A 21902-nucleotide genomic window follows, 5' to 3' on the forward strand; every position below is an offset into this window, starting at 1 on the left:
AGCATCCATATTGCTCAATTAAAAACAGTACAGTTGTAAGTGATTTAAAAGGAAAGCTTAAGTGATTATAGAGAAGTATCAAACAGCTGAGAATGTAGTATTTTCAAATGTATTATCTACATTTTAAATGTAAAGACATTCTCAACATTTGCATATAACAGTTGGTTTTCTCAGATTTTCTTAAATTCTAAGTTGCTATGCTCATCTCTGGAAGAAATACAGAAACAGCATTGCACAAGATTTATTTACTCGCTAAGTGTTAAACACAGCTGCACTTTTGCCATGTAATATCAACATAGCTTGTTTTTTCAGACCTATTACAGTACCCCACAGGAAGATGACAACTCAAATATTCACATTACGCTCAGTAAAATTAAATCACTGCTCTTTGGTTTCATTAGTCAAAGATGATGGACCACCATTCCAATGCAAATGATACAGTTAGCCTCTGCTGTTCACTTTTTGAACCAATACTACAATATCAGTCTTTGGAGAAAGCAGGTCAACAGTCACTGCAGGAGGATGCATCATCCTACAATGATAATGGGCAAACATACATACTGCACCTACCTCACCCAGTGTCAAAAATGGAAGACACTTTAGCATTCTACTCAATAGGTAACTGTACAGCAAACATTACCCAATGAGATGGATATATCATCTCTCAGTGCTTGAGGAAGAAATAAAGGCACATTAATCACAGAAGCACAGGACTGGGAAAGCTAACATAGAGGGAATACACAACTATGCATTAAGCTTCATCTTAAGCACTCCCTCCCCTCTGTAGAATTGAGCAGTGTTCATATAACTTGACTTAAAAGCCAAACTCCAAAGGACTGACAAACTGAAATACTTCGGAGAGGAGTTTGCTAAAAATAGTTATTTCTTTACTGCTATTTGAACATTTCACAAGGTTACAATCATCAGCAAGAAACCACATGAACAATGCTAATTTAATAAATCATTGCAACAATAATCCCCTTATGCTCACATTTCAAAAAGCCCTGGGGCAGTGAAGGACAAGAACATAGTTCATTTTATACCCTCATCAGCAACCATGAGGCTGAAAACATGGCAACTTCTCCATGCAGCAGAACTTACTTTTCCAGATAATCTTCTTCCAAACGTCTCTCTTTTTGAAAACATGGAGAAATCTACCTTCTCAGATACTTTGAAAAAACAATAGTAATAACCTAACTCTTTTAAACTTCTGCATTAGGTTCCTTTGCCTTTAATTGATTATATTCTTACAGCAACCTACCTTCACATTTTGAACCTCAATAGCCAGGATTTCCCTTTGACACATATTAGTTGATTTTACAATGAACAATTAAAGAATCCTTTCCCCGTTTTACCAGTCAAATAGACTTGCTTTAGATGTCTGCACACGGGTCAGATTGTATGAAGTTACAGAGAATTCAGTAGGTAGGTTCAAAATTGTTTAAGCCCGCAAAGCCAGTGACTTATGACTCATCATAATTCAGTTCACAAAGGCATTGAACATTTATATATGCTACTTATCCATTACGCATTTAAGCATCTCAGCAATAACTTGTTAAAAGAAACAAACTACTGATGTGCAGGTGCCATGCTAACTTTTATAAAAGCCAAATTAAGACAGATGAAACAAATGCTCCCAGCATCAACTTTTCTTTAAAAAACAAACATGCAATACCTGTTTTAGCTTCATATAAAAAGTTTCTGTGAAGGTTTTTCTGCTGAAGTACCAGAAGCGTTCATTGGCAGGATACACACGCACAACAGTCTCCAGCAAAAACCGGACTGGCTCTACTACTTCAGTAACAACCATATCCACTGCCACAGTCATGAATACACGCTTATCTAAAACACAAAAATAAGTCCCATATAGAAAAATTGTTCAAAGTTCAAATTTCTCAAAACAATAAATGACAGAAGTAATCTGTTGTTCGAATTGAAAACCCTTTCTATATAATTATTGATTCTATTGCACCCATTTATCTGAGTTCTACACCCTACATGCCTGCTGCATAGAATGACAGTATGTATTAAACAGTGTACTAAGTAACTGATAACTTTTTAAAACAAAGACAATGTGTCTTTGTTTTAAAGACAGAAGCAAAACATCATGCAAAGAAGACAGCATTAAGATACATGATCCCTATCAGACAAAAGGAACGTGCACACCATAAGGTTACATTTTAAAGTATGAACTTACTGCTGAGGGAATACATATATGTATAGCAAATCAGTGTCAAGGATCTCCTATAGCATTGTTTGTCGTAAATCCTCTCATAATACTAAGAAATGCTTCAGATAATTTTTTATATCCGTGCTCATATTCTGTCAGTTACAAGGACTCAAAATGTTTTACCCTTCCCCATCCCACTCTGGGTCAGACAGTCCTCAGAGCAGAAAAACATATTTTTAAAGCAAAGCATGGATGAGTAATCTTAATCTGTAATAGCTCCATCTTCCTGATACTGAAGCATAACTCCAACTTTTTCAAGTAGAGAAGAATCCAGGATCAACTGACCAGAGGATGAGACTGAAATAGTCCAAGTGTATCTTGCAGGTTTACAGTGCAAGAAAAGGTTTGCTGCTTCTGGAAACATTCACCACAGAGAGAGGTAGTAATCATCACGTTGTATCACAACTGATACCTTTCTTGCAGGAAGCACAGATTTTTTAAAATAAATATTTAGAATTGGACATTACGGATCCCTAGGTTCCCTTGTCTTATCAGACCAAAAAGGCAAGTGGGCATTATAAAAAAAAAAAAAAAAACAACAACGAACAAAACTACCACAAAACCAAAACACACCATACACACACAAAGTCATATCATAAAATGGCAACTGTGTCAATCTGCACAGCAAGAGTTTTGCCTATAGCTACTAGAAATACTGTGGTTTGAAAATCCAGCAGCAGTAACAGTGACAGTGGCTGTATATACTTGGATATGCCCTTAAGCAACTGATGTGAGCTCTGCCATGGGATAGGAAACAAACTCCAGATTTGCATTCGAACCTTTTGCATCACATCAGAGAACATCAATTCTAACAACAAGAAACGGTGCTATATAATCAAGCACTTCAATGCATCACTTCCAGCTGCACCAAGATGAAGGGGATGTAATGCTGTTTGTAATCAACTCACCTCAAAACGAAAAGAAAGAGAATAGCAATGCCTACAATTTATACTGCTTTGCTGAGTACAGAAGGTGGAAAGCAACTTCTGCATGCTTAGGATGAGAAAGTCCTGATAACCAGGCAACAGGCACATAAGCCCCAAACCCTAATTTAATGTCTCCAAATCAGCACCACACAGCTCTACGAACAATTATTCACATTTCAATGTTGCATATGCTTATACAGAAAAGTTTCTAGCCACGGAATCTTGGAACATAATGGCATATGTAATCAGATATAGGCACCATGATTCCCAGGAGAAGATACATACACCCAACCCATGTCAGGTAAAACAAATATACAAATTAGATTAAATTACCTTTAGGAGTTTCCTCATTAAGTACTAGAAACATTGGTGCATTAGGATTCCACATTCCTGTAATGACGTAAGCCTTCCCATCAGAACTCTTTCCCATGGACTCCTAAAAATAAAAACATACAGGATTCTATTAGAGTCATGGTTTGAGATCAAAGAGATTAAGCATGGGGAGGGGAAATAGTTCTAGGAACTTCAGAGTAAGATTGTGTTCGCTCTAGAGAACACAATCTAAATAAATACGAAATAATAGATTGAGAAAGGCTCTAGGGAAATGGAAGAGAAAGAAGAAACATTAGACGAGGAGAAACGTTATATAAGAAACTGAAGACAAGACAATTTATCAAAATTTTTTTTTTAATGCTTATTGTAAGCATGAAAGCATGGTGGGATGTCTGCCACTCTACTTTCTGAGCAGCTGAGATGGTTGCTAGGAGAGGATGAGTTACAACAGACTTCATAAAATTAAACTAGCCCCCCCAGTATACACAGAAATGAGCCAGAGGCGGGGACGACAAAAACAAACTTAACAGAACAAGACCTTAAAAACTCCAACCCAAAGGTCAATCTGATATTTCCCAATCCATAATTATACTTCTGCCAGATTTCTCCCTGGGTTGCTCAGGCATGGACTTACAGTTGTAAGTATGCCAATGGACTGGAATTCCAGTCCATAGGAGTTTTAGATTTAAAGAGCTAAATTTCAGGACAATATGCAAATAAACTTTATCATATGTGGCTGTTTTGACTTAATACTATCAGCAATGCCTCTATATCTGGTTAAAATAATCTTATGCTATACATCTGTTACTTCTACAAATATTTCTTACAGACCTGCTAGGAATAATCAGAGTACATGACTTGCACATATGAGCTATTACTAGTATGAGGCAAATAGATGCTTCCTGAAGTTTTCTGGGACAGTTCCTATGGATCCAACAGGCCCGTACAGTAGCCTATTTAGAGATGAAAGACGACTGACATTCCTACTCTGCAATCCAATTTGTGGTAGACCAGTAAGAGTGACAGAGTTCTCCCGATTTGAATAGGGAGAAAGGGAGTTGAAAGGAAAACACAAATGTATATGTATGTGATAGAGCCAAGAAATGAACTAATAAGCCATTACATCCAGCAGTTAAATGTACTTGGAATGTAAATGTAAATAGAATTATAGGTGAAGTAAAGACAGGAATTCAAATATACAGTCCACACAGTAAAAAGGTATTATACAGATTTATAGAAGCCAATTCATTATGCTCCATAACTCACTATCATTTATTCAATTTTCTAATCAAATAATAAAAATGGAAAAGCAGAACTAATGTCAGCAAATAAAACCAGAAAAAATGAGCTAGTAGATACAAACAGGCAAATAAAAGAGTCTGACAAGAGAATGAAATACTGATAGCTAGAATCATCAACATGAGTAAAGAAATGGACTAGGCAAAACAGGGATAACTGTACAGCCACAAAATGTCTGATTGGTTTACTCAAGTACTTCTTGACTTGAAAGTGGTTGTATTCTTATCCACACCGTGAAAGTAAATTGGTATTATCACAGAAAGTATCATATTATTTTGTACTTCTCTTAGAAGCAACTCATAAGAAATGAAGATTGTAGAAGACAAGTGAGTACTTCAAACTCTGAGCAAGAATTTAAATTCAAATGAGGCAAATAAAGGCAGTTTTCAGTGCCTTGGAAAAATAAGACCACTTCTCCAACGCCCAAATATAAAAATAATTATTTGCTCTAAATCTTTAGGCAACATGCTTAATACAATACAGAAAGCTTAGTTATTTGTAACAACCAGCTGTCAGCTGACCTAATCAGTGCTTCACCAATTCAACAAAAAACAGATGCCACAAGTTTTTACATTAATTGAAATGTTTTGTCCATTGTATGTAAGAAGGTTGTTTCTAGTTTGAAGATATAAACCCCAGAATTTAAGAAACAAAAAGCAAACAAAACCAAACAGATGAGAGGTTTGTTTTGTTGGATTTTGTTTGTTTGTTTTTTGTTTTGTTTTTTTTTTTTTTTAAATTATCTCTATCTTACTAAGCAGGTTATTAGAGTTAAGTATTACCATGTCTAGTAAATGCATGTCACTGTTCTTCACATTTCGTCCAGGACTTAGTAGCATCCCAAAGCATCTATGAAGTTTATTTAAAAAAGAAAAAAAAAAAAAAAAAAAAAAAAGAAAAAAAAAAAAAAAGGAAAGAAAAGACAGAAATTAGCTTTTCAAAATACAAAAGTATTTTCTTGAACATAATGGCACAGCCACCTACTGCTTCTAAGAAAACCTTTCTTAGTAATTTTTTGTTAGTGTTATGGCAACGCTCAGGAAACATCACAATATATATTATAGAAATGACAATGAAATTATTTTCCAGAATGAAGATGACAGAAATTAAGAATAATTGATTGTTCACAGGTCAGACACTAAAGACAACTTAGAATATTGAGCTTAAAGATACCAGCAATTCCTATGCATTAGTGATGGAGATTGGCAAGAAGAAATTCACTCTCCCCAGTCCACTTTAAAAACTGTTTTCATACAATCACATGAAAAGTTACAAATTCACACATTCTATCACCCATAATGTCACTGGTGTAAAACATCATGTAGCATCATGGGCCTTTAAAAAAAATAATAATTTGCTCAATTTTTAGACTTGCATTCTTTATTTTTTAAAACTGAACTTCTGTATTGCACAGGGCCCTGAATTCCAGAATTCCAGTCCAGATGCTACACAAGAGAATGTTCCTGATATTTTTAAGAGTAAAAAAAAAAAAAAAATAAAGATTCCAAAACATTCTTAAAACACTCAGACTTTCAAACTTTCTGAATATTAAAGGCACTACTCAAAAGAGGACCAACTTGAATCAGGTTGCCCAGGACCTTGTCAAGTCAAGTTCTGAGCACCTCCAAGAACAGAAAATTACCTTTTTTGGCAACCTGTTCCAAGGCTCAGCTCCCTTTCTATTGAAAACAACTGGCTTCATTCAACAGAGCAATTTCCAGGGAAGTAACTTGTGTCCATTGACTCTAATCCTACCACTCTGTGCCTCCAAGAGCAGCTTGGCTCCATCTCCTCCATACCCTCCCACTAGGTATCTGCATGCACCAGGAAGAGCCCCCCATTCCCACCTTCTCTAAATCTGAACAAAAGCAGTCCCGTCACATGGGCAACCCACTTATCCAAATGAAAATTTTGATTTTTCAGCAAACGTAAATTGTAAGAGATCATTTGAACATTCATAGGTTAGCAATGAAGACAGAATAGTTTCACGGCTTTCAGGCAAGCACACTGCATCATGAACAGAGATGTAATAGCAACTGTCATTTCAATAATGCTATTAACTGTAAAAGTCTTAAGATTGCAATTACTACACCATCTAGTAAGTTTGCCCCCATTACATTTGAGTATATGATTTTCATTTTCCACTTCATTACGCTTAAACAATAACTTACATCCACAATTGTATTTTTCCTTCTCCATATTCTTTCACTACTAGAATCTTAAAAATCAAAGTGGTAAATAAAACAGTAGACAATTTTGATTTCTCTATATGGCATAATGCAGTGTCATGTAAAGTAACCAAGGTAGCTAGGACGCTAGGACTCATATTTAACCACACAAGCAGGCTTCTCTCTGAGACTAATAAGACCAGGCAGAACGTTACAGTAGGCTGACTTACTACTTTTTGCTCCTGAGGCAGAAATAATTCTGAGAGGGCTATAATTTATAATAGTAGAGGGCCCACTAGCTTCTGGTACACCTGCTAACCAAACCTGTAAGGCTAAGATTCAGAGGCAGACAAAATATCTGTGCTTTTCAAAGACAACAGCTTACAGATCCTGGCTCTTGCTGTGCTCCTCTCGGATGTACCGAAGTTCTCATGTGCGCCAGCCAAAATTTTTGGGCAGTATGCTTCCAAAAGAGTGGGAGTCAGGAACAAGTAACCCCTGCCTCTCACAGAAGCAGATACTTATGATGACTGGCTGCATCCTACTACTAGAAGAGTCAGGGCTTCTCTTCCCACTAAGTTCAAAGAGCAAAATAAGTTCAAATCAGTTCAAGACTCTCACTTGCGGAGGAGCTAGATTTTACGCAAACAGTTGTCAACACGTTCAGCCTCCGATTTGAGGAGGTTGAACCACACACCCAGGATTCAAAATGACCCGCACAGACTGTGGGCCTCAGTCTTTCCACTTCTGACATGTTGGGCTTTCTGCACTTACAGCTGGCTACATGCAGGTGCACTACTCTCTTTAAATTCAACTAGTTTCTAGACCTGTAAAAAAAGAACTGAAATTATTCTTCACTAATATATATTTCCATTTATATAAATACAAATGCTACCCACAGATAAGGCTTATGGTATTAAGTTAACATGGAAACATGATCTTTAAGAGTCTCCAGTACTACTGAGCAACCAACCAATATCCTGTATATCAGTTCTAAGGACACCAGTCTACTTTAACCTAAGGTATACCTACGTAACTTGGTATTAACTCTCCTGTATGACTGGTAACATACTATATTTAAACACCACTGTACTGAGAAGAGAGTCAAGCCTCTTATTTCTCACAACAAAAGGCTATTTCACTCTTCAGAACAACTTTCTTAAAGTCCCCTGATCATTAACCAGAATTTTCTTTTTGAAACCTGTAAACAACTGCGTCTTGATACCCCACATTGTGGGACTGAACCTATGTAGTGCCACACATGACTCAAACCTGGGAGACAGGAATGAACATAATTCCTTTACCTGCTATGACCTAGGCATAGCAGGTCAAACAGGCCACAAAGATAGGAAGGGCCAAAGTAACTCAACTGAGAGTAACCTACTCATCAACCTAACCCAGCCATAGGCCCTATCTGAACACCAGGAGGCGGCGAGTTTCTGTGTGATACCAGGTTTACTCTTCTGAGACCGTGAAGAAAGATTCTTGAAGTCTTTAGACCAGAGACCAAATTTCTTTAGCAGCAACATTTTTTTGCATTGTAATTTCCACTTAGAAATACTTTTTGAAGACACATTAAATTGCTTAGAAGATCACTGTCTGATGTAACCTGAATTGATCTTTTATACCGGTTTTAAATTTTATTATTATGCAGTGTAAATACATAAAATGACTTGCAAACTTGTGTATGTCATGTTAATTAAATAACTTTTTATCGGAAAACCTTGTGGTGATAAAAATAACATCCTAATTGAATATCCTAAACAGCATCAAAATAAAAGCTAATTTCCAAGGAAGGTAGCTTTACTTGTGGGGGGGGAGGGGGTAGGGAAGGGGGGACAACACGGCAGAACCAACAACCAAATGCTATTCAGAAACGCTGAAAACAGTTCATCATTCATTAACTGAATTCTGAAGCCAAAATTATTTAAATTAAAAATACACTGAAAATAGGATATATTTTTAAAAGCCAAAGGGTAGCAAAAGCACAATTTTACAACATAAAAGAATGATACAAAACATTCTGCTGTATATTACTTGTCTAAAATTTTAGTTTCATTTTTTAAATAAGAGCTTGAAAGCAAGTGAAGAAATCAGTCTTAGGTTCAGGGAGGGTTGTGGGGCTTTTTTCTTGATTCTCCTGTTATCTTGAATTCCCCGTTCACTAAAATTGAATTCTACTGTTGTTACTCTTTTGATAACATTGCCATCTGGTGGCGTTTGCTATTTTTAAAAATTGAGCTATTGAGAAGGAATTTTCTAATTTAAATTAATACAATACCTACTGCTACTGTAGTAACAAGAGTTAATGTGTGACTGAACACATTAACTAACTGTTATTCTGCACATGCATGGTCCACTTTTTGAGCAAATGCTTTGCACAAAAGGTCAGATTATTCTGTTCAAAAGGGATCCCTTTCCAGGAAATACAACATGAGTCATCAACCATTCCTGAGCTCTTCACCATCTCTTCAAGATAAACATTAGGACTATATTATAACAAAACTACAAAGGAATCCTACTCATCTTGAAGACTCCACGAAAAGATTGCATCTTCTAACCAGCAGGTTGAGTCGAAACTCATGTTTGAAATGTAGTATTCCAGTACATTGATCTAAAAGATTAATGTTCTCCAAGGTTTAACATATCAGACAACCTAACTTGGTTAGTTTTACTAAACAGCAAGATGCTGGTTATGCAGGATTACAATAAATGCATGTTGTGCACTACTTAAAAACAACAGAAAGCAAAATCAAAAGCATTTGTATGTCATAACTATCCTAACACCACATTCAGAAAGACAATTAAAAGGCAAAAAAACCAAGAATGTTTGAGGATTACAGACTGTCTCCTGTTTTCACAAAAAAAAACCCAAAAACCAACCAAACAAAAAAAACCCAAACAAAAACCAAAACACACAGACACTTCAAAAGAAATTTAAAACTGAACTGCGCACCTATAAATTAATTATATTGTGCAATAATAGTTTCTGTGTTATTGTTGTATTTCTTTCTGCCACATAACTTGCAAAGCCAGGGAAAAGTACATTACATACTGTTCTCTCAAAAACTTAACCTGCATTATTTTTATAAGAATCTTACCTTTCAATCGCCAGTTCTTTGTTTGAGAGTTGCTGAACTGTAATCACCACTTTCTTCTCAATTCCCTGTTTAAGCTTGAAATATAATTTCTCTCTATCCTTTGGCACAGGGCTAAAAGAATAAAGAAACAAGTTTCTTTAGCATACGTACAGAAGATTAACTGTTAAATACAGAAAAGAGAGTAGCAGCCCACTTAAACTGCTAATGGTTCAACTCATTTCAGAGACCTTCTCTTCCTTTATTCACAGGTTAATAAACTGGCACTGAAGAAAAAACAGACTATAGGCTCACACTTAGTATGCTGTCTCCAGGATCTATCAGACAAATGTATGCAAAACTGCATGGGGTATTTTGGGTTCTAAAATGATAGAAAATATGCTATATACTGGCTATGAAGCAAAAATCATTTTCACAGAATTAACTCTTATTATCAACTCTCTCTTCCATTCCAAAAAATCTTGTAATTAACTGTTAGGCAAAGAATACTTTGGTCCCCTGTCCCCTGTAATGCTTAGAGAAGTTTAAATTTTCTAAATCTTCAATAACTTTGGAATTCATTAATTATTTAAAAAAAAATAGAAATAAAAAAAAGACTACTAGACTGTATTTACTCAAGAAAATTGGTTTGACTAAAGTTTTTAACAGACTTCCTACTATCTTTTCCATTTACATAGGCCTACCTTGACCATCCCTACCAGAAATCATCTATTTAAAAGAAACTAATTTGAAAAAGGTATCCTGATTTTTAATCTTTTTACAGAAAGGATACAGAGAGAAAATTGTAAAAGCAAAGCAACAGCTTCCTTTTTATAACAAGCCTACTTATGAAAAGAAGCCAAATCAATTTTACTGCAACATAGTAGCTGTACGTTCTGCAAATAGCTATATGCTTTTTTCAAAGAGATTTCTACTTTTCCCTTTCCATTCAGATTACCTAAAATTTCCTTTTCCATCATCTTCTTTGACTTCTAAGGAAACACTGAAAGTGTACACATCACTATCTGGAGTAGGAAGAACAAAGTCCTTAACATGATCAGATGCTTGTTTGGAAGAGCGTTTGAATGCTGTTGAGAAACTATACAAAATTCGGCTGACCTGCAGAAAAGCAAAAGAATTAATAGTTTTATCAAAAATTAAAGAGTCTTTTTAATGGGATACTGTGATGTGGTTTTGAAGGTCATAAAATTACTGCCACTTGCCTCTTATACTGAACACAATGCATGCCTCATAAAGCACAAAACCTTCAGATCAGGTGTTTAAAATCCAAGAAAGTTTGGTAACAACGTCTCTTATTTCCATTTGTGTCACATTCACTGTTCATGTAACGCTCAGTAAGTTAATATATGTTACAAGATCAGGAATGCAACTCATTAGAGGACCTGAATAATGTACTTCTCCGGTTGTGTATTTAAGAACACAACTTACAGTTGCTCTTGCAGATGTCAAAAAACAAGGCGATTTCTTCTTTTTCAACCTCTATTTTTCTACCCTAGAAAATCCTTTTCTTCCAAACTATCACATAGTTCTTCCTAAAATATCTAGGGCAGAATACTGTAAAATGATTCTTTGTAATTCACAAGGTCTACACTGCAACTTTAGTCTGAAACCTACCCAAATGAGGCCTGAAAAAGAAAATATTTGTCTTAAACTTAGGCTTTCTGAATCTTCCCATTACAGTGCACTTTGGAATTTTACTGAAATACTAAAAGAAAAAGTTTCAATTATATTAATATTCAGACATGACTAGCTGCATATTCTGAGAAATTCATTATATATGTGTTAACATATATTTCAAGGCACTATATACACCATTTCCACATCTGGAATAACTTCTTAAAATGCTGCTTGTACAGTGACTTGTAAAAAGGATACAACATTTAATACTTACCGCCTCTTTAATCTCACAGGAGAAAACATGAATCTGGAACTCTTCAGTTCCACAGCTGCTTTCAGTAAATGCAAAACAGTCACTCTCTGAAGTCCCATTTTGTCCCCTCACACAAAACAACACCTTATAGATTGGAAAAGAGGCTATCTCCGCATTGGTCGATTGATTTATTATTCTGGCAAGGAAAAGAACAGGGAAGATCAAAGAAAAAGGTCAGTAAAACAAACAGGCCTACCTAAAAAGACTCTTCTGTATGAGATAAATATCTAAACTATAATTACCTCTAAATTCAAGTACACAAGATGGGCAGTAGGAACAGAAATGTCAGGCTTCCTAAATTTAAGATGTAAATGTTTCTAGTTGTAACATTGGCTTAATTTTTTTTATACTCCATAATATAGACAAACATAGTACCTCTATATCATGCAATAACAATGACCATCATTGCAATAATTTGTGAAAAAACACAAGTAGAAATGTAGAAACCACAGCAACTGTGAAAATGCAATTTGCATACAAAGATCAAAGCAAATTCAACATTATAAAAGAATTTAAATCTCTGTTTAAGAAAACATTATTTATTCAGAATCTACAGGACTATATAGCTTAGCAAATGCTTTCTGCCATGTTTACATGAATATTAATCACAGATCTAAGGGCTCATACAAAATTTTAAATTCCTCTCAAACTCAGAACTCAGTGAACATTTCAGAAACTTTAAAGAAGACAAGAGGGCTGGTAGTCTCAGAACGGACTACTAGACAGTGAGTTTTAAAGAATAATAGGTAGAGCTACACAGTTCTCCCCTGTCTTTTCTCTCCTTGTCCATATGCACATTCACATCAAGGGTGAATAAACATTCATGACCTGGAATAGAATCCCAAGTCTGTAACAATAAAAATAAAGGACTAATCTTCTAAAGGCAAGAAAAGCCCAGAGAGGATTCAGCACACTGTAATATTGGTGGGACATGTAAAATGGAACCCCACATGACAAGTATTCAGATACCAGGAAGGGAAACACTCCTCAAAGATGACACTGGCGTCACTTGAACTTTGATGGAGTGCGTTATGTCACACATGGATTCACCTTTACAGTTCTGTGCAGATTCTTAGGCAGTCCCTTGCTTAATGATGTCCTCTGCAATTAAAGATCAAAGGAACATGCAGTTTCACTTGCAAAACAACCTTCTTGAATGGCCACAATGGCTATGAAAATAGGTACGGCACACCTAACATCTAGTGTCTATGTGACAGTTGCCATCATAAAAGCATGCAGTGTAATTTCCTAATTCAAAAGAAATATTGCTGTAACATCAAGCAACAACTTTAATTGGGTTCAAAGAGCAAAATGGAAGAAAATAATATACGTGCTTGAAGGTCTTTCTGCGCAACATGATAGTCAATACATCAGCAGAGCACGGGAAAGGAAGGAAGTCTAACCATATCCTTCAGATGTCTTGGTATCAGAGGTTAAAAATAAAAATCAAAATCTGGAATATTGAGATGCTCCCTACTTCTGGATGGAAGACGGCTACAGGTGCGCCTTTAGTGCACCCTGATTAAGAACCCTTGTCTCTCTCATCGCTAATTAAAAGACCCTTCTCACACGGGACAAGTAAATGTTTTCTAGTATCTAGAAACTATCAGCATATGCATCATGAGGCAGACACAAATGAGACTTGGCTTTAGCACAGCAACGTCTGAAAATAGAAACTAGCACCTCAAGCCCTCAACAAATACGGAAGAGTCTTGAACTGAAACTTAAGCTAACCCAAGGCCAGCAGGACTACTACTGTCTCAACATATTTACCTTGGAGATTATTACAGACTAGGGAGGTTGGGAGAAAACATGCATTATCAGCTCTCCCTTTCCACTATATCAGAAACCACTGAACAAGATGCTTGAGAATATTTGGCCCTACAACTAACAAACAGGCACTTGCTGGTAATCAATACAGAGACACTGACCCTCAGAGTAATCCCAAGCCTCACACTTCATCTTCAGGATTCATTGGTTTGAAACGGCTCAAATAATCCTCCATGGTGTAAAGGGCTTTGAGCAAATAACCACAAACAAGTGAATGTGATCATTGATACAGCACTTCCACAGGTAAACCACTTCCCTTTAAAAGGCACAGTATTTCACTGTACCTGATTACTGACAAGCAGTATTACTACCGTGTTCTATATCATTATCTACAAGCAATGGCATGCACATGTAGACAAAAAGTACGATAACATTTCTCTCTGCTTTAAGCTCCAAGCAGGTACCACAAATTTGCAGGCAGCTTGCGTGAATGAACTATCTGGACAAAGAGGCATCTCTTATTATCATATCTGAACAGAGATGCAGGTAGAGATATATGCTTTGTTTGACACTGTATGGCAACCGCTACCACCAACTACGCACTGCATGTTAAATTTGAGCATGCGTTTTGCTGCCTCAGAGGAATTTCTCAAAAATAACTTTCTTCAGCAAGAACTTCAGGCACAAATCCAGCAATTCTACTTCCCTGTGTGAGTAACAAAGTCAGAATCCACCTTTTAGGTGTCTGTGCAAGTAAAAAAGAAACATTTGTATGTTACCTTACAGAGCCTTCTGGAATGTTTGGAACATAAAGCGTTACAGGTAAAGGGGCTTGACTTGAGGATTTCATGTTTGCCATGGCATGTAGAGCTTCCAGTTCATTTCGAGGGGCAGACACCTTTGTGCAACCTAAATAAGTCAGTTTGTTAAACAATACGCTGTCCTCTTCCAGGGGTTCACTGGGAGAAGATGCTGTTGGTGCAGAGATTTCTGAAAATGAAGAAACCATTTCTTTAACCATTTATTTCTGGTTTTATTTTTACACATTGTTTTCTGAACGAGTTCCATAGCAAAATCTCCCACTTTTTCTGAGAATAGACACGGGGGACAAAAGTCCAGTTCCAATAACAAGAAATCCATTTGGCAGCTTAATGTTAACATTAAGTCTATTCTATTCTAATGCATGTTTGCAAGTATTGCATAGGGATAAATTGCCTTTTGATTCTTTTTAGCAGTGCTAGAATACATTTTTTTCCTTAAGCTACATTCCCCAGATGTTCTTGACTTTAGTTTGCTTATACTCCCTTCTAATTCCTAGTCATCATTTTGCATAAAGATGCTTCTAATTCTCTTCTCTCCCATGTCTTTGCAGCTTGTGTAGCACTATTGAATGTGGTTCACATTCCTGGGATAGCTACATTAACTGCATGAAACCATCAGGGAGCCGGAGAAAAGAAAAGGGATATCTGTTTGTTCCTCTACTCAGCAGAAGAGAAGCGTTCTTTTTCCACTGTGGACAGGGGCGACCTTGAGGGAGCTTTTGGGAGTTTTGCTGTTATTGTTGTTTTCTGGTGGATTTTTTTAAGACATTTTGACATTTGAGAAATGAGAGGAGAGGTGGAAAAAAAATCATTAAGCATGGAATCAGAGCAATTTAGGTTGGAAAAGACCTCTAGAGGTCATCTAGCTTTAACTCCTGCTCAAAGACAGATCAGGTTAGATTAGGGCTAGTTTCAAAACTGGATCAGGTTACTCAAGACCCTGTCCAGCTGAGTTTTGGTATCTCCAAAGATGGACACTCCAAACCTCTCTAAGCAATCTGCCCTGTTATTTCTACTTCTTCTTCTTATAGCTAATATTTCCATAATACTTAAATCATAAAAGTTGCAAAATTGAATTGGGTGGGGAGGGGGGAGCGGAGATGACCATATCTACCAGTATTTCTTTGTTCATTCATGCTAAGGGTTGTGTTCTGTTTGAAGCAAGTCAAACAGGGAGCCAATAAGGTAAGTTTCGCAAAAATACAGCATACCTGTAATTAAGAGAAGGGTGTTTCCATTATGCATAAACTGTCTATCTTATTCTACCACAAAAACTTTTTTTTTTTTTTTTTTTTTTTACTTCCCAAACAGATGCTATGGGAATTACCTGATATAATGCCACAGAAGTGCTCTGCATGTTACTGAGAGAAAAGGAATTCTAATTCAAGGCCCATAGAGATGGCCACAGCCTTGTATTTCTAACATATATTTTAAAAAAAAGCTACAATATATTTTACATAAAATATATACAATATAGTTTACATAAAAAGCTTTCAGCCCTCCCTTTTTCACCAAAACTTCAAATACCAGAAAAGTACCACAATCATTCCTAGCAAATATCAAATCTAAAACTGTCCTTACTGATAGCTGGTGATAGAACCAGAGCTGAAAAGTTTATCAGTTTGCTCAGGGTATATTTCATTTGTACGTAGTACTGTCAAGGAACACTGCCCTGAAACTTCTCATACTCCATCAGTAGCATCTCTACCTTAACTATTGCCCATTCTGCAAGTTACACAATACCTAGTCCTAACTCATCTAGGGCTGGAGACAAAATGAAAATTATCTTGACTAAAACAGAGCAGCACAGGGTATCAATCTGATGATAATCTATTCCTGTCTATAATTCTCAACTAATCAGAAAAGGAGAGGAGGCCCCAGGGTATTCTCCAGTATAGTTTTGGACTGAAGCTCCAGAAAGCTTTATATTCATTTTAAGGTTAACTTGCAACTGCATAAAGAAAACAACTGTCATATATGATTGAGGGGGGAAGCACTTTAGCAATACCTGTAGTAGAAGGGTCTAAAACAAGGTGCAAAGATGGCTGATTTGTTTGATCTGCTGACCCATCTCCAGTTGCCTGGCTGCTTGCATCACTGTAAGCAGTGAAATTGCTCTGGTCTTTTTCAGAATCCCTCAGTATCTCCTCCATTGCCTTCTCCAGCTGATCATCTCCATTTGAAAATACCTGTAAGCAGAAGGAGATGACATTTTTTTAAAGGTACTTGGAGTTTTACTTTCACTATTAGTTTTCAAACATACAGTCTTACTCATTGCAAAAGTTAAGAAACTTTGCTGAACGAGACAACACACTAAGAATCAACAAAACTAAATCAAATATAATCCAATGTCCCATCCCATTACATATAATGCACATATTCTCACTGCTAATCCGACAACCATCCACCTAAAAACTACAGACCTCTCAAAATAACATGTTTGTGTGTTTAGATCCTCCATTCAGAACAAAGATCAACAGACTTTGTTACAGATTAGTCTTAAAGAAAATTTTACTTTCTTAGTCATATCCAATCCATTTCAGTTGTTTCACCAATTGTCCCACACATAGGAAGGGTGCAAGTCTAAGGAAATGGCAAGAAAATGACGAGACACATTCTCTAGAAAAAAACAAATACAACCTTTCACTAGCACTAGCTTTTCAGACCAAAAAAAAAAAAAACACCATGGCCAATAATAAAGTTGCATCATGGATTCTGCCTCCAGTTCACCTGCCTCTTTCCAGACATAATTACTAAAGAAGCAGCTAGTGTTTAATACAGACAGAAATCATCGGTTGTAAATAACTGCCAAACAGTTATGCAAAGACAGACTAAGTACTTATTGTCATTTCAAGGGGAACAAATTCCTATTGTTCCAAGTGCACCAAAACCAGTAAATCAGCTACTGCAACTCAAGTGGGGAAATCTGTAATTAACCAATCAGCTGTCACCTAAATGCTAAAATATTCTGCTATTTCGAGGTAGAAAGCTTTTAGAAAAGGTCTTAGTCATGCCTAAAGTAGCACTAAACAGGAAAACTAAATTAAAAACTAAAAACCAAGACCCTCTGTGGTCTATTCCTATGCAGCCTAATTACATGCCTTTAAGATAACAACATTCAGAGTCTCTGATCCTTAAATAAATATTTCCCAAGCTTTAATCTGAAGCTCATTCTTTGAAAAGAACTTTTTAGTCCTTTACTAATGTATAAATCCACAGAATACTAACAAAGCTGACCCCCAAAGAAGCTATTAAAAGAAAAACTGAACTGCCACTTTTGCACAGATTTGTTTAATCTGAGCTGTTAATTTCACTGGTAATAAGCAAGGACAAAAATTACAGTCTAAGAGTCTCCTCAAGCACACACAAGTATCATTAATTAAATATTCAAAAGAAGTTGCAATCTTTTGATCAATATAAATCTTACTACACATTTAAAATAAAGTAATAGTAAACCTTTAGCTGAGGTTTTTCATCTTTTACAGAGGAGTCCTCAGATTGCTGATGAACCAGGACAAATTCTTCATTAATTAATGTGGATACAGTTTCAGGAATCCTACTGGCTTTGTTAAATGATGTTTTGACTTCCATCTCTGGTCAGTATTCTCCTTCTGCCACAAGAACCTAACAAAGAAGGAAAAATATTAAATAATTAGTTTTGAAGCTGTAAACAGTATGTTAATAGGTGTAATAGGAAGTTATTATGGAATAATATAATACTTAAAAGTTATATATGAGACTATATTCCTCAAACTCTGATTTCATTGGTATAAGGAATCTTTTTTTAAATAGCAACTATGGTTTTTAGAGTGTGTGTCTAAAAATCCTATGATTTAAGAGCAGTGGCTATTATCTACGTGTATAGGTAACACATGAGGAAGTTCACCTCAGAGCTTCCACTTCCCCTGTTTTTAATCTTTCATAGCCTGCTCCCTCTACCTCCCTAATTCCTGCCCTTTGTTCTCCCTCATACAGGTATATTTCTTACCCAGCGTCACACAGGTTGTGTGAAGATACAGATTACCTGAAGACTAATTTTCCAAAAACTGCACATCAAAGTGTGTGCTCTCCACATGAAAACATATTTAGCAATTGATTACGTTAGAGTTATTTTATTGTTCTTTATATCTATAGGCGATGAAGTCAAAGGTGATACTAACCACAATCACATCCTTCTCAGAAAATTTTTCTGAAACTACCCGCAACAGAGTTAAAATTAACCACGCCACTTAAAAAAAAACAAAACAACAAAACTATAAATATTATGGAAACCAAGAACAATTTTTCCCTTGTCTGCACAGCAAAAAATAAATGTAAAACCAAAAGCAAGGACAAAATAATGGTCAGCCTATACATTACAAGTTCATATAAAAATACAGAACCAAAACCATTCCTAGCACTTCAGAATGAGGACAGCTACGGCAGGTATCCACCAAATAAGGACAGTATCACTTATGTTAATTCAGAACGTCTTCCCTGATTCCCTAGGGAATGAAGAGCTAGAATGAAGAACACTGTGTATTAGACTTTTTTATATTTTAAATGGATCTATGTTTTTATATTTTCTGTGTTAAAAAAGAGAAAAATATACTTTCAGATAGACTTTATAAATAGCATGCACTTCCCTGATATGATCTATTTCCATTTCCTGATAAATACTACTCTGGTTGAGTGCTGGGATTTATTGTGCTTAAGACTCAGAGTTCGGAAGAGTCACATATAGCACAGAGGGAAACAAACTGCTACTGTCACCTTTGCAAGGCTGGAGAGTGCCCAAAGAGGGGTAGGTAGCTCAAGCAAACGTCTGTTGTGACCGGTGAACAAGGACAGGTTTAGCTTCACATTGCTTTTCACAGCAGTACCAAGGCGCAGAACTATGCCACGCTTGCATCTCAGTTACAGTTCCAAAATACCAAGCGATCAAGAAAAGAATGCGAATTTAGGCCTAGCTATAGGGAACCACAAAAACAGCACTTAAAAAAAGACATGTATGTTCTCCACCATTCTGGACAGGCATTACTTAACATGCTAGCCACAGAGGCGATTTAGCAACTTCGGACCAAAAAACAAGTGTGGGAACTAGACTACTTTCAATACAAAAATATTTTGTGTCACTTTTGAAACTACAGGCAACATGCTTTTTTACTCTTTCAAATACTTGGCTTGTCATAACCATTTATACATGCAATTCTACAAAAAGATTTTCCCGCTCCCTAACCTAGCCACAATTTTACTCAGCCACCCAGCAAGGGTATTATACGTAGAAATCTCAGAATAACTAAAGAACTCAAGTTCTTCAGGTAACTGACGTGTATATAGCATAAAAACTTGTTAGAAGATTCACCTTATAAAAATGTCACTAAACAGCAGCTATAATATTCAGAGAGTGATTACAAATATGGATTGGCAGTTTAGTGCTCTGTTGTCTTTCACATCTCCAGACCAAGCATGAACTCACAAGCATGAATATTTTTCAGACAGATGACGTAATCTGAGCTCCACCCAAGCCTAAGTAATGGATTCACCACTGAAGTAAGTTTTGTTTCAGCATTTTAAAGAATCTTTGCTTTAAAGATCTTTCTGGCAAAAGAAAGACAAAGTTTTAATACACAAGATTTTAAGTATGTTATAAACAGTTTATTTAGTCCATGTATTTTTTTAACAAATGTCATGTCGTAAAAATGTTGCTGAAGAGCTTGTGTATTATTTGCAATAAACAGCAAGTCTAGCTCAAAGTGAATACTAATTTCAAAGTAAATCCACAATATGAAAGTGAAGGTCCACTATTACAGAACTCTTAGAAGGCAATGAAAGGACATAAAATTATGTTCCCCAAATACAGCGTATCCTGAACAACCATTAGCTCTGCAGTTACACCATCATTGGAGAAAAGAGCAGAGGATGACTGTCAGTCCTACTGGCCTCATCAGGAGCAAAGATCCAGGCTACCAGAAGCCTCTCTCCCTCCCACTCCATACCTACTATTGCTGGACTTCCTGAAGATGACAAAGCCAAAGCCTCACCACTACTTCTAGCACATTTGCAGAAAGGAGACATCACAAGATATGCTAGTTTGACAATTTTTTGTGGTTTAGTCTATTTAAGTTATTTTTTTTGTGATTGCTTATGGGAGAGTAACACTTGGACTCCAATATAAGATGGTTCTACTACATGAATTGTCAAAGACGAATGCAAGCTGCTAACATTAGCATATCACCAGTTCTTCCTTCTGCAGCAAAGTAAGAACTTACAGGCACTCTGTGAACTAGGAAAAGTTTTTTGTAGCAATATTTTAATAATAAAACCAGGGAAAACATAACATTTGCAAAGCCAGAGAAAATTATGATAATGCAACTAAAGAAGCATACTGATGTATAAAATATTTGTTCTTGCCCTATGTGGATAAAGGCAGCTTAAGAGAATTCCTACTTCCTAAATTTTAATCAGAAAGACAAAGAAAATATTATAAACCTGAGATGACCGCAAGGAGCTTCTCATTCAGATCAGATACTTAGAAGCACATCATATACATTCTTGCAATTACATTTGAGTTGCAAGGCCTTTAATGTCCTTAGGAGTCTACTCCAAGCTTGTCTTTACAATCAGCTTAAACCACCACATCCGGTGCAGACACATACCTTTTTCCACACATGACTACATTAGCTGAATAAATTACCACCCCAGAACCCCTAATTCCAGCCTTTCATTATAGCCTACTCCAACCTGCCACGAGTATTATTCATGTGAATGCTCTCTATCCCATTTCAGTCAAAACAAAGCCACGTTAGTTTCAGTTTAGTAGTAAAACACAAACACAAACAGGTCAGACATTCAGGAAGCAAATGCCTCAACCAGAAGAATGCAGTTCCACACTCTTTAGCTCACACAAGTACAGTTACAAGAACAAGTCTACAAACCGCTCAGGTCTTCTGCCAAGACAACCTCTTGATGCCCATGCTAGAGAACTTGCCATACGACAAATTAATAGCAGTGCTCTAGATCATTCATGGAAAATATGTGTACTAAAAATGAAAATCTCAGAGTAAACAGACTGTTCATTTCCTCCCCTGTTCTAGTCACATGCTATTTAGAAAGCAAAAGCTTTATACACAATATTTTATGATCACTTTGATCAAAAATAGTTTTTAATGCCAGAGACAAACTATGTACCGAAAATCATGACCAAGACATTTTTCAAATTAAACAACTTGAAAAAAGTTCATGTCAGAGTTTAAGAATCTAACTAGGAGTCTCATGAAGATTATTGAGATTGATACCATCTTAAGTAGTGAACTACTTCAAGGGAAAAAATTTCTATTTTTACTTT

At 36.2% G+C, this 21902-nt stretch overlaps 1 protein-coding gene across 9 annotated transcripts in view; it reads right to left on the reverse strand.

Annotated features, from left to right (window-relative positions):
* RABGAP1L (RAB GTPase activating protein 1 like) overlaps positions 1–21902 on the reverse strand; it is a 266858-nt gene that overhangs the window by 227399 nt on the left and 17557 nt on the right. For all 9 annotated transcript variants that reach the window (XM_082312703.1, XM_082312693.1, XM_082312699.1 and 6 more), the window contains 9 exons: positions 18032–18199; positions 16584–16764; positions 14534–14744; positions 11946–12120; positions 10992–11152; positions 10058–10168; positions 5571–5637; positions 3490–3592; positions 1676–1842 (listed from right to left, as the gene is read on the reverse strand). In XM_082312703.1, the coding sequence (XP_082168829.1) occupies positions 1676–1842; positions 3490–3592; positions 5571–5637; positions 10058–10168; positions 10992–11152; positions 11946–12120; positions 14534–14744; positions 16584–16764; positions 18032–18166 (1311 nt within the window). In that variant the 5' untranslated portion in view covers positions 18167–18199. The remainder of the gene's footprint in view (positions 1–1675; positions 1843–3489; positions 3593–5570; positions 5638–10057; positions 10169–10991; positions 11153–11945; positions 12121–14533; positions 14745–16583; positions 16765–18031; positions 18200–21902) is intronic.

Source organism: Platalea leucorodia (genome assembly GCF_965183815.1).
Source record: "Platalea leucorodia genome assembly, chromosome: 5".
Lineage (NCBI taxonomy): Eukaryota > Metazoa > Chordata > Aves > Pelecaniformes > Threskiornithidae > Platalea > Platalea leucorodia.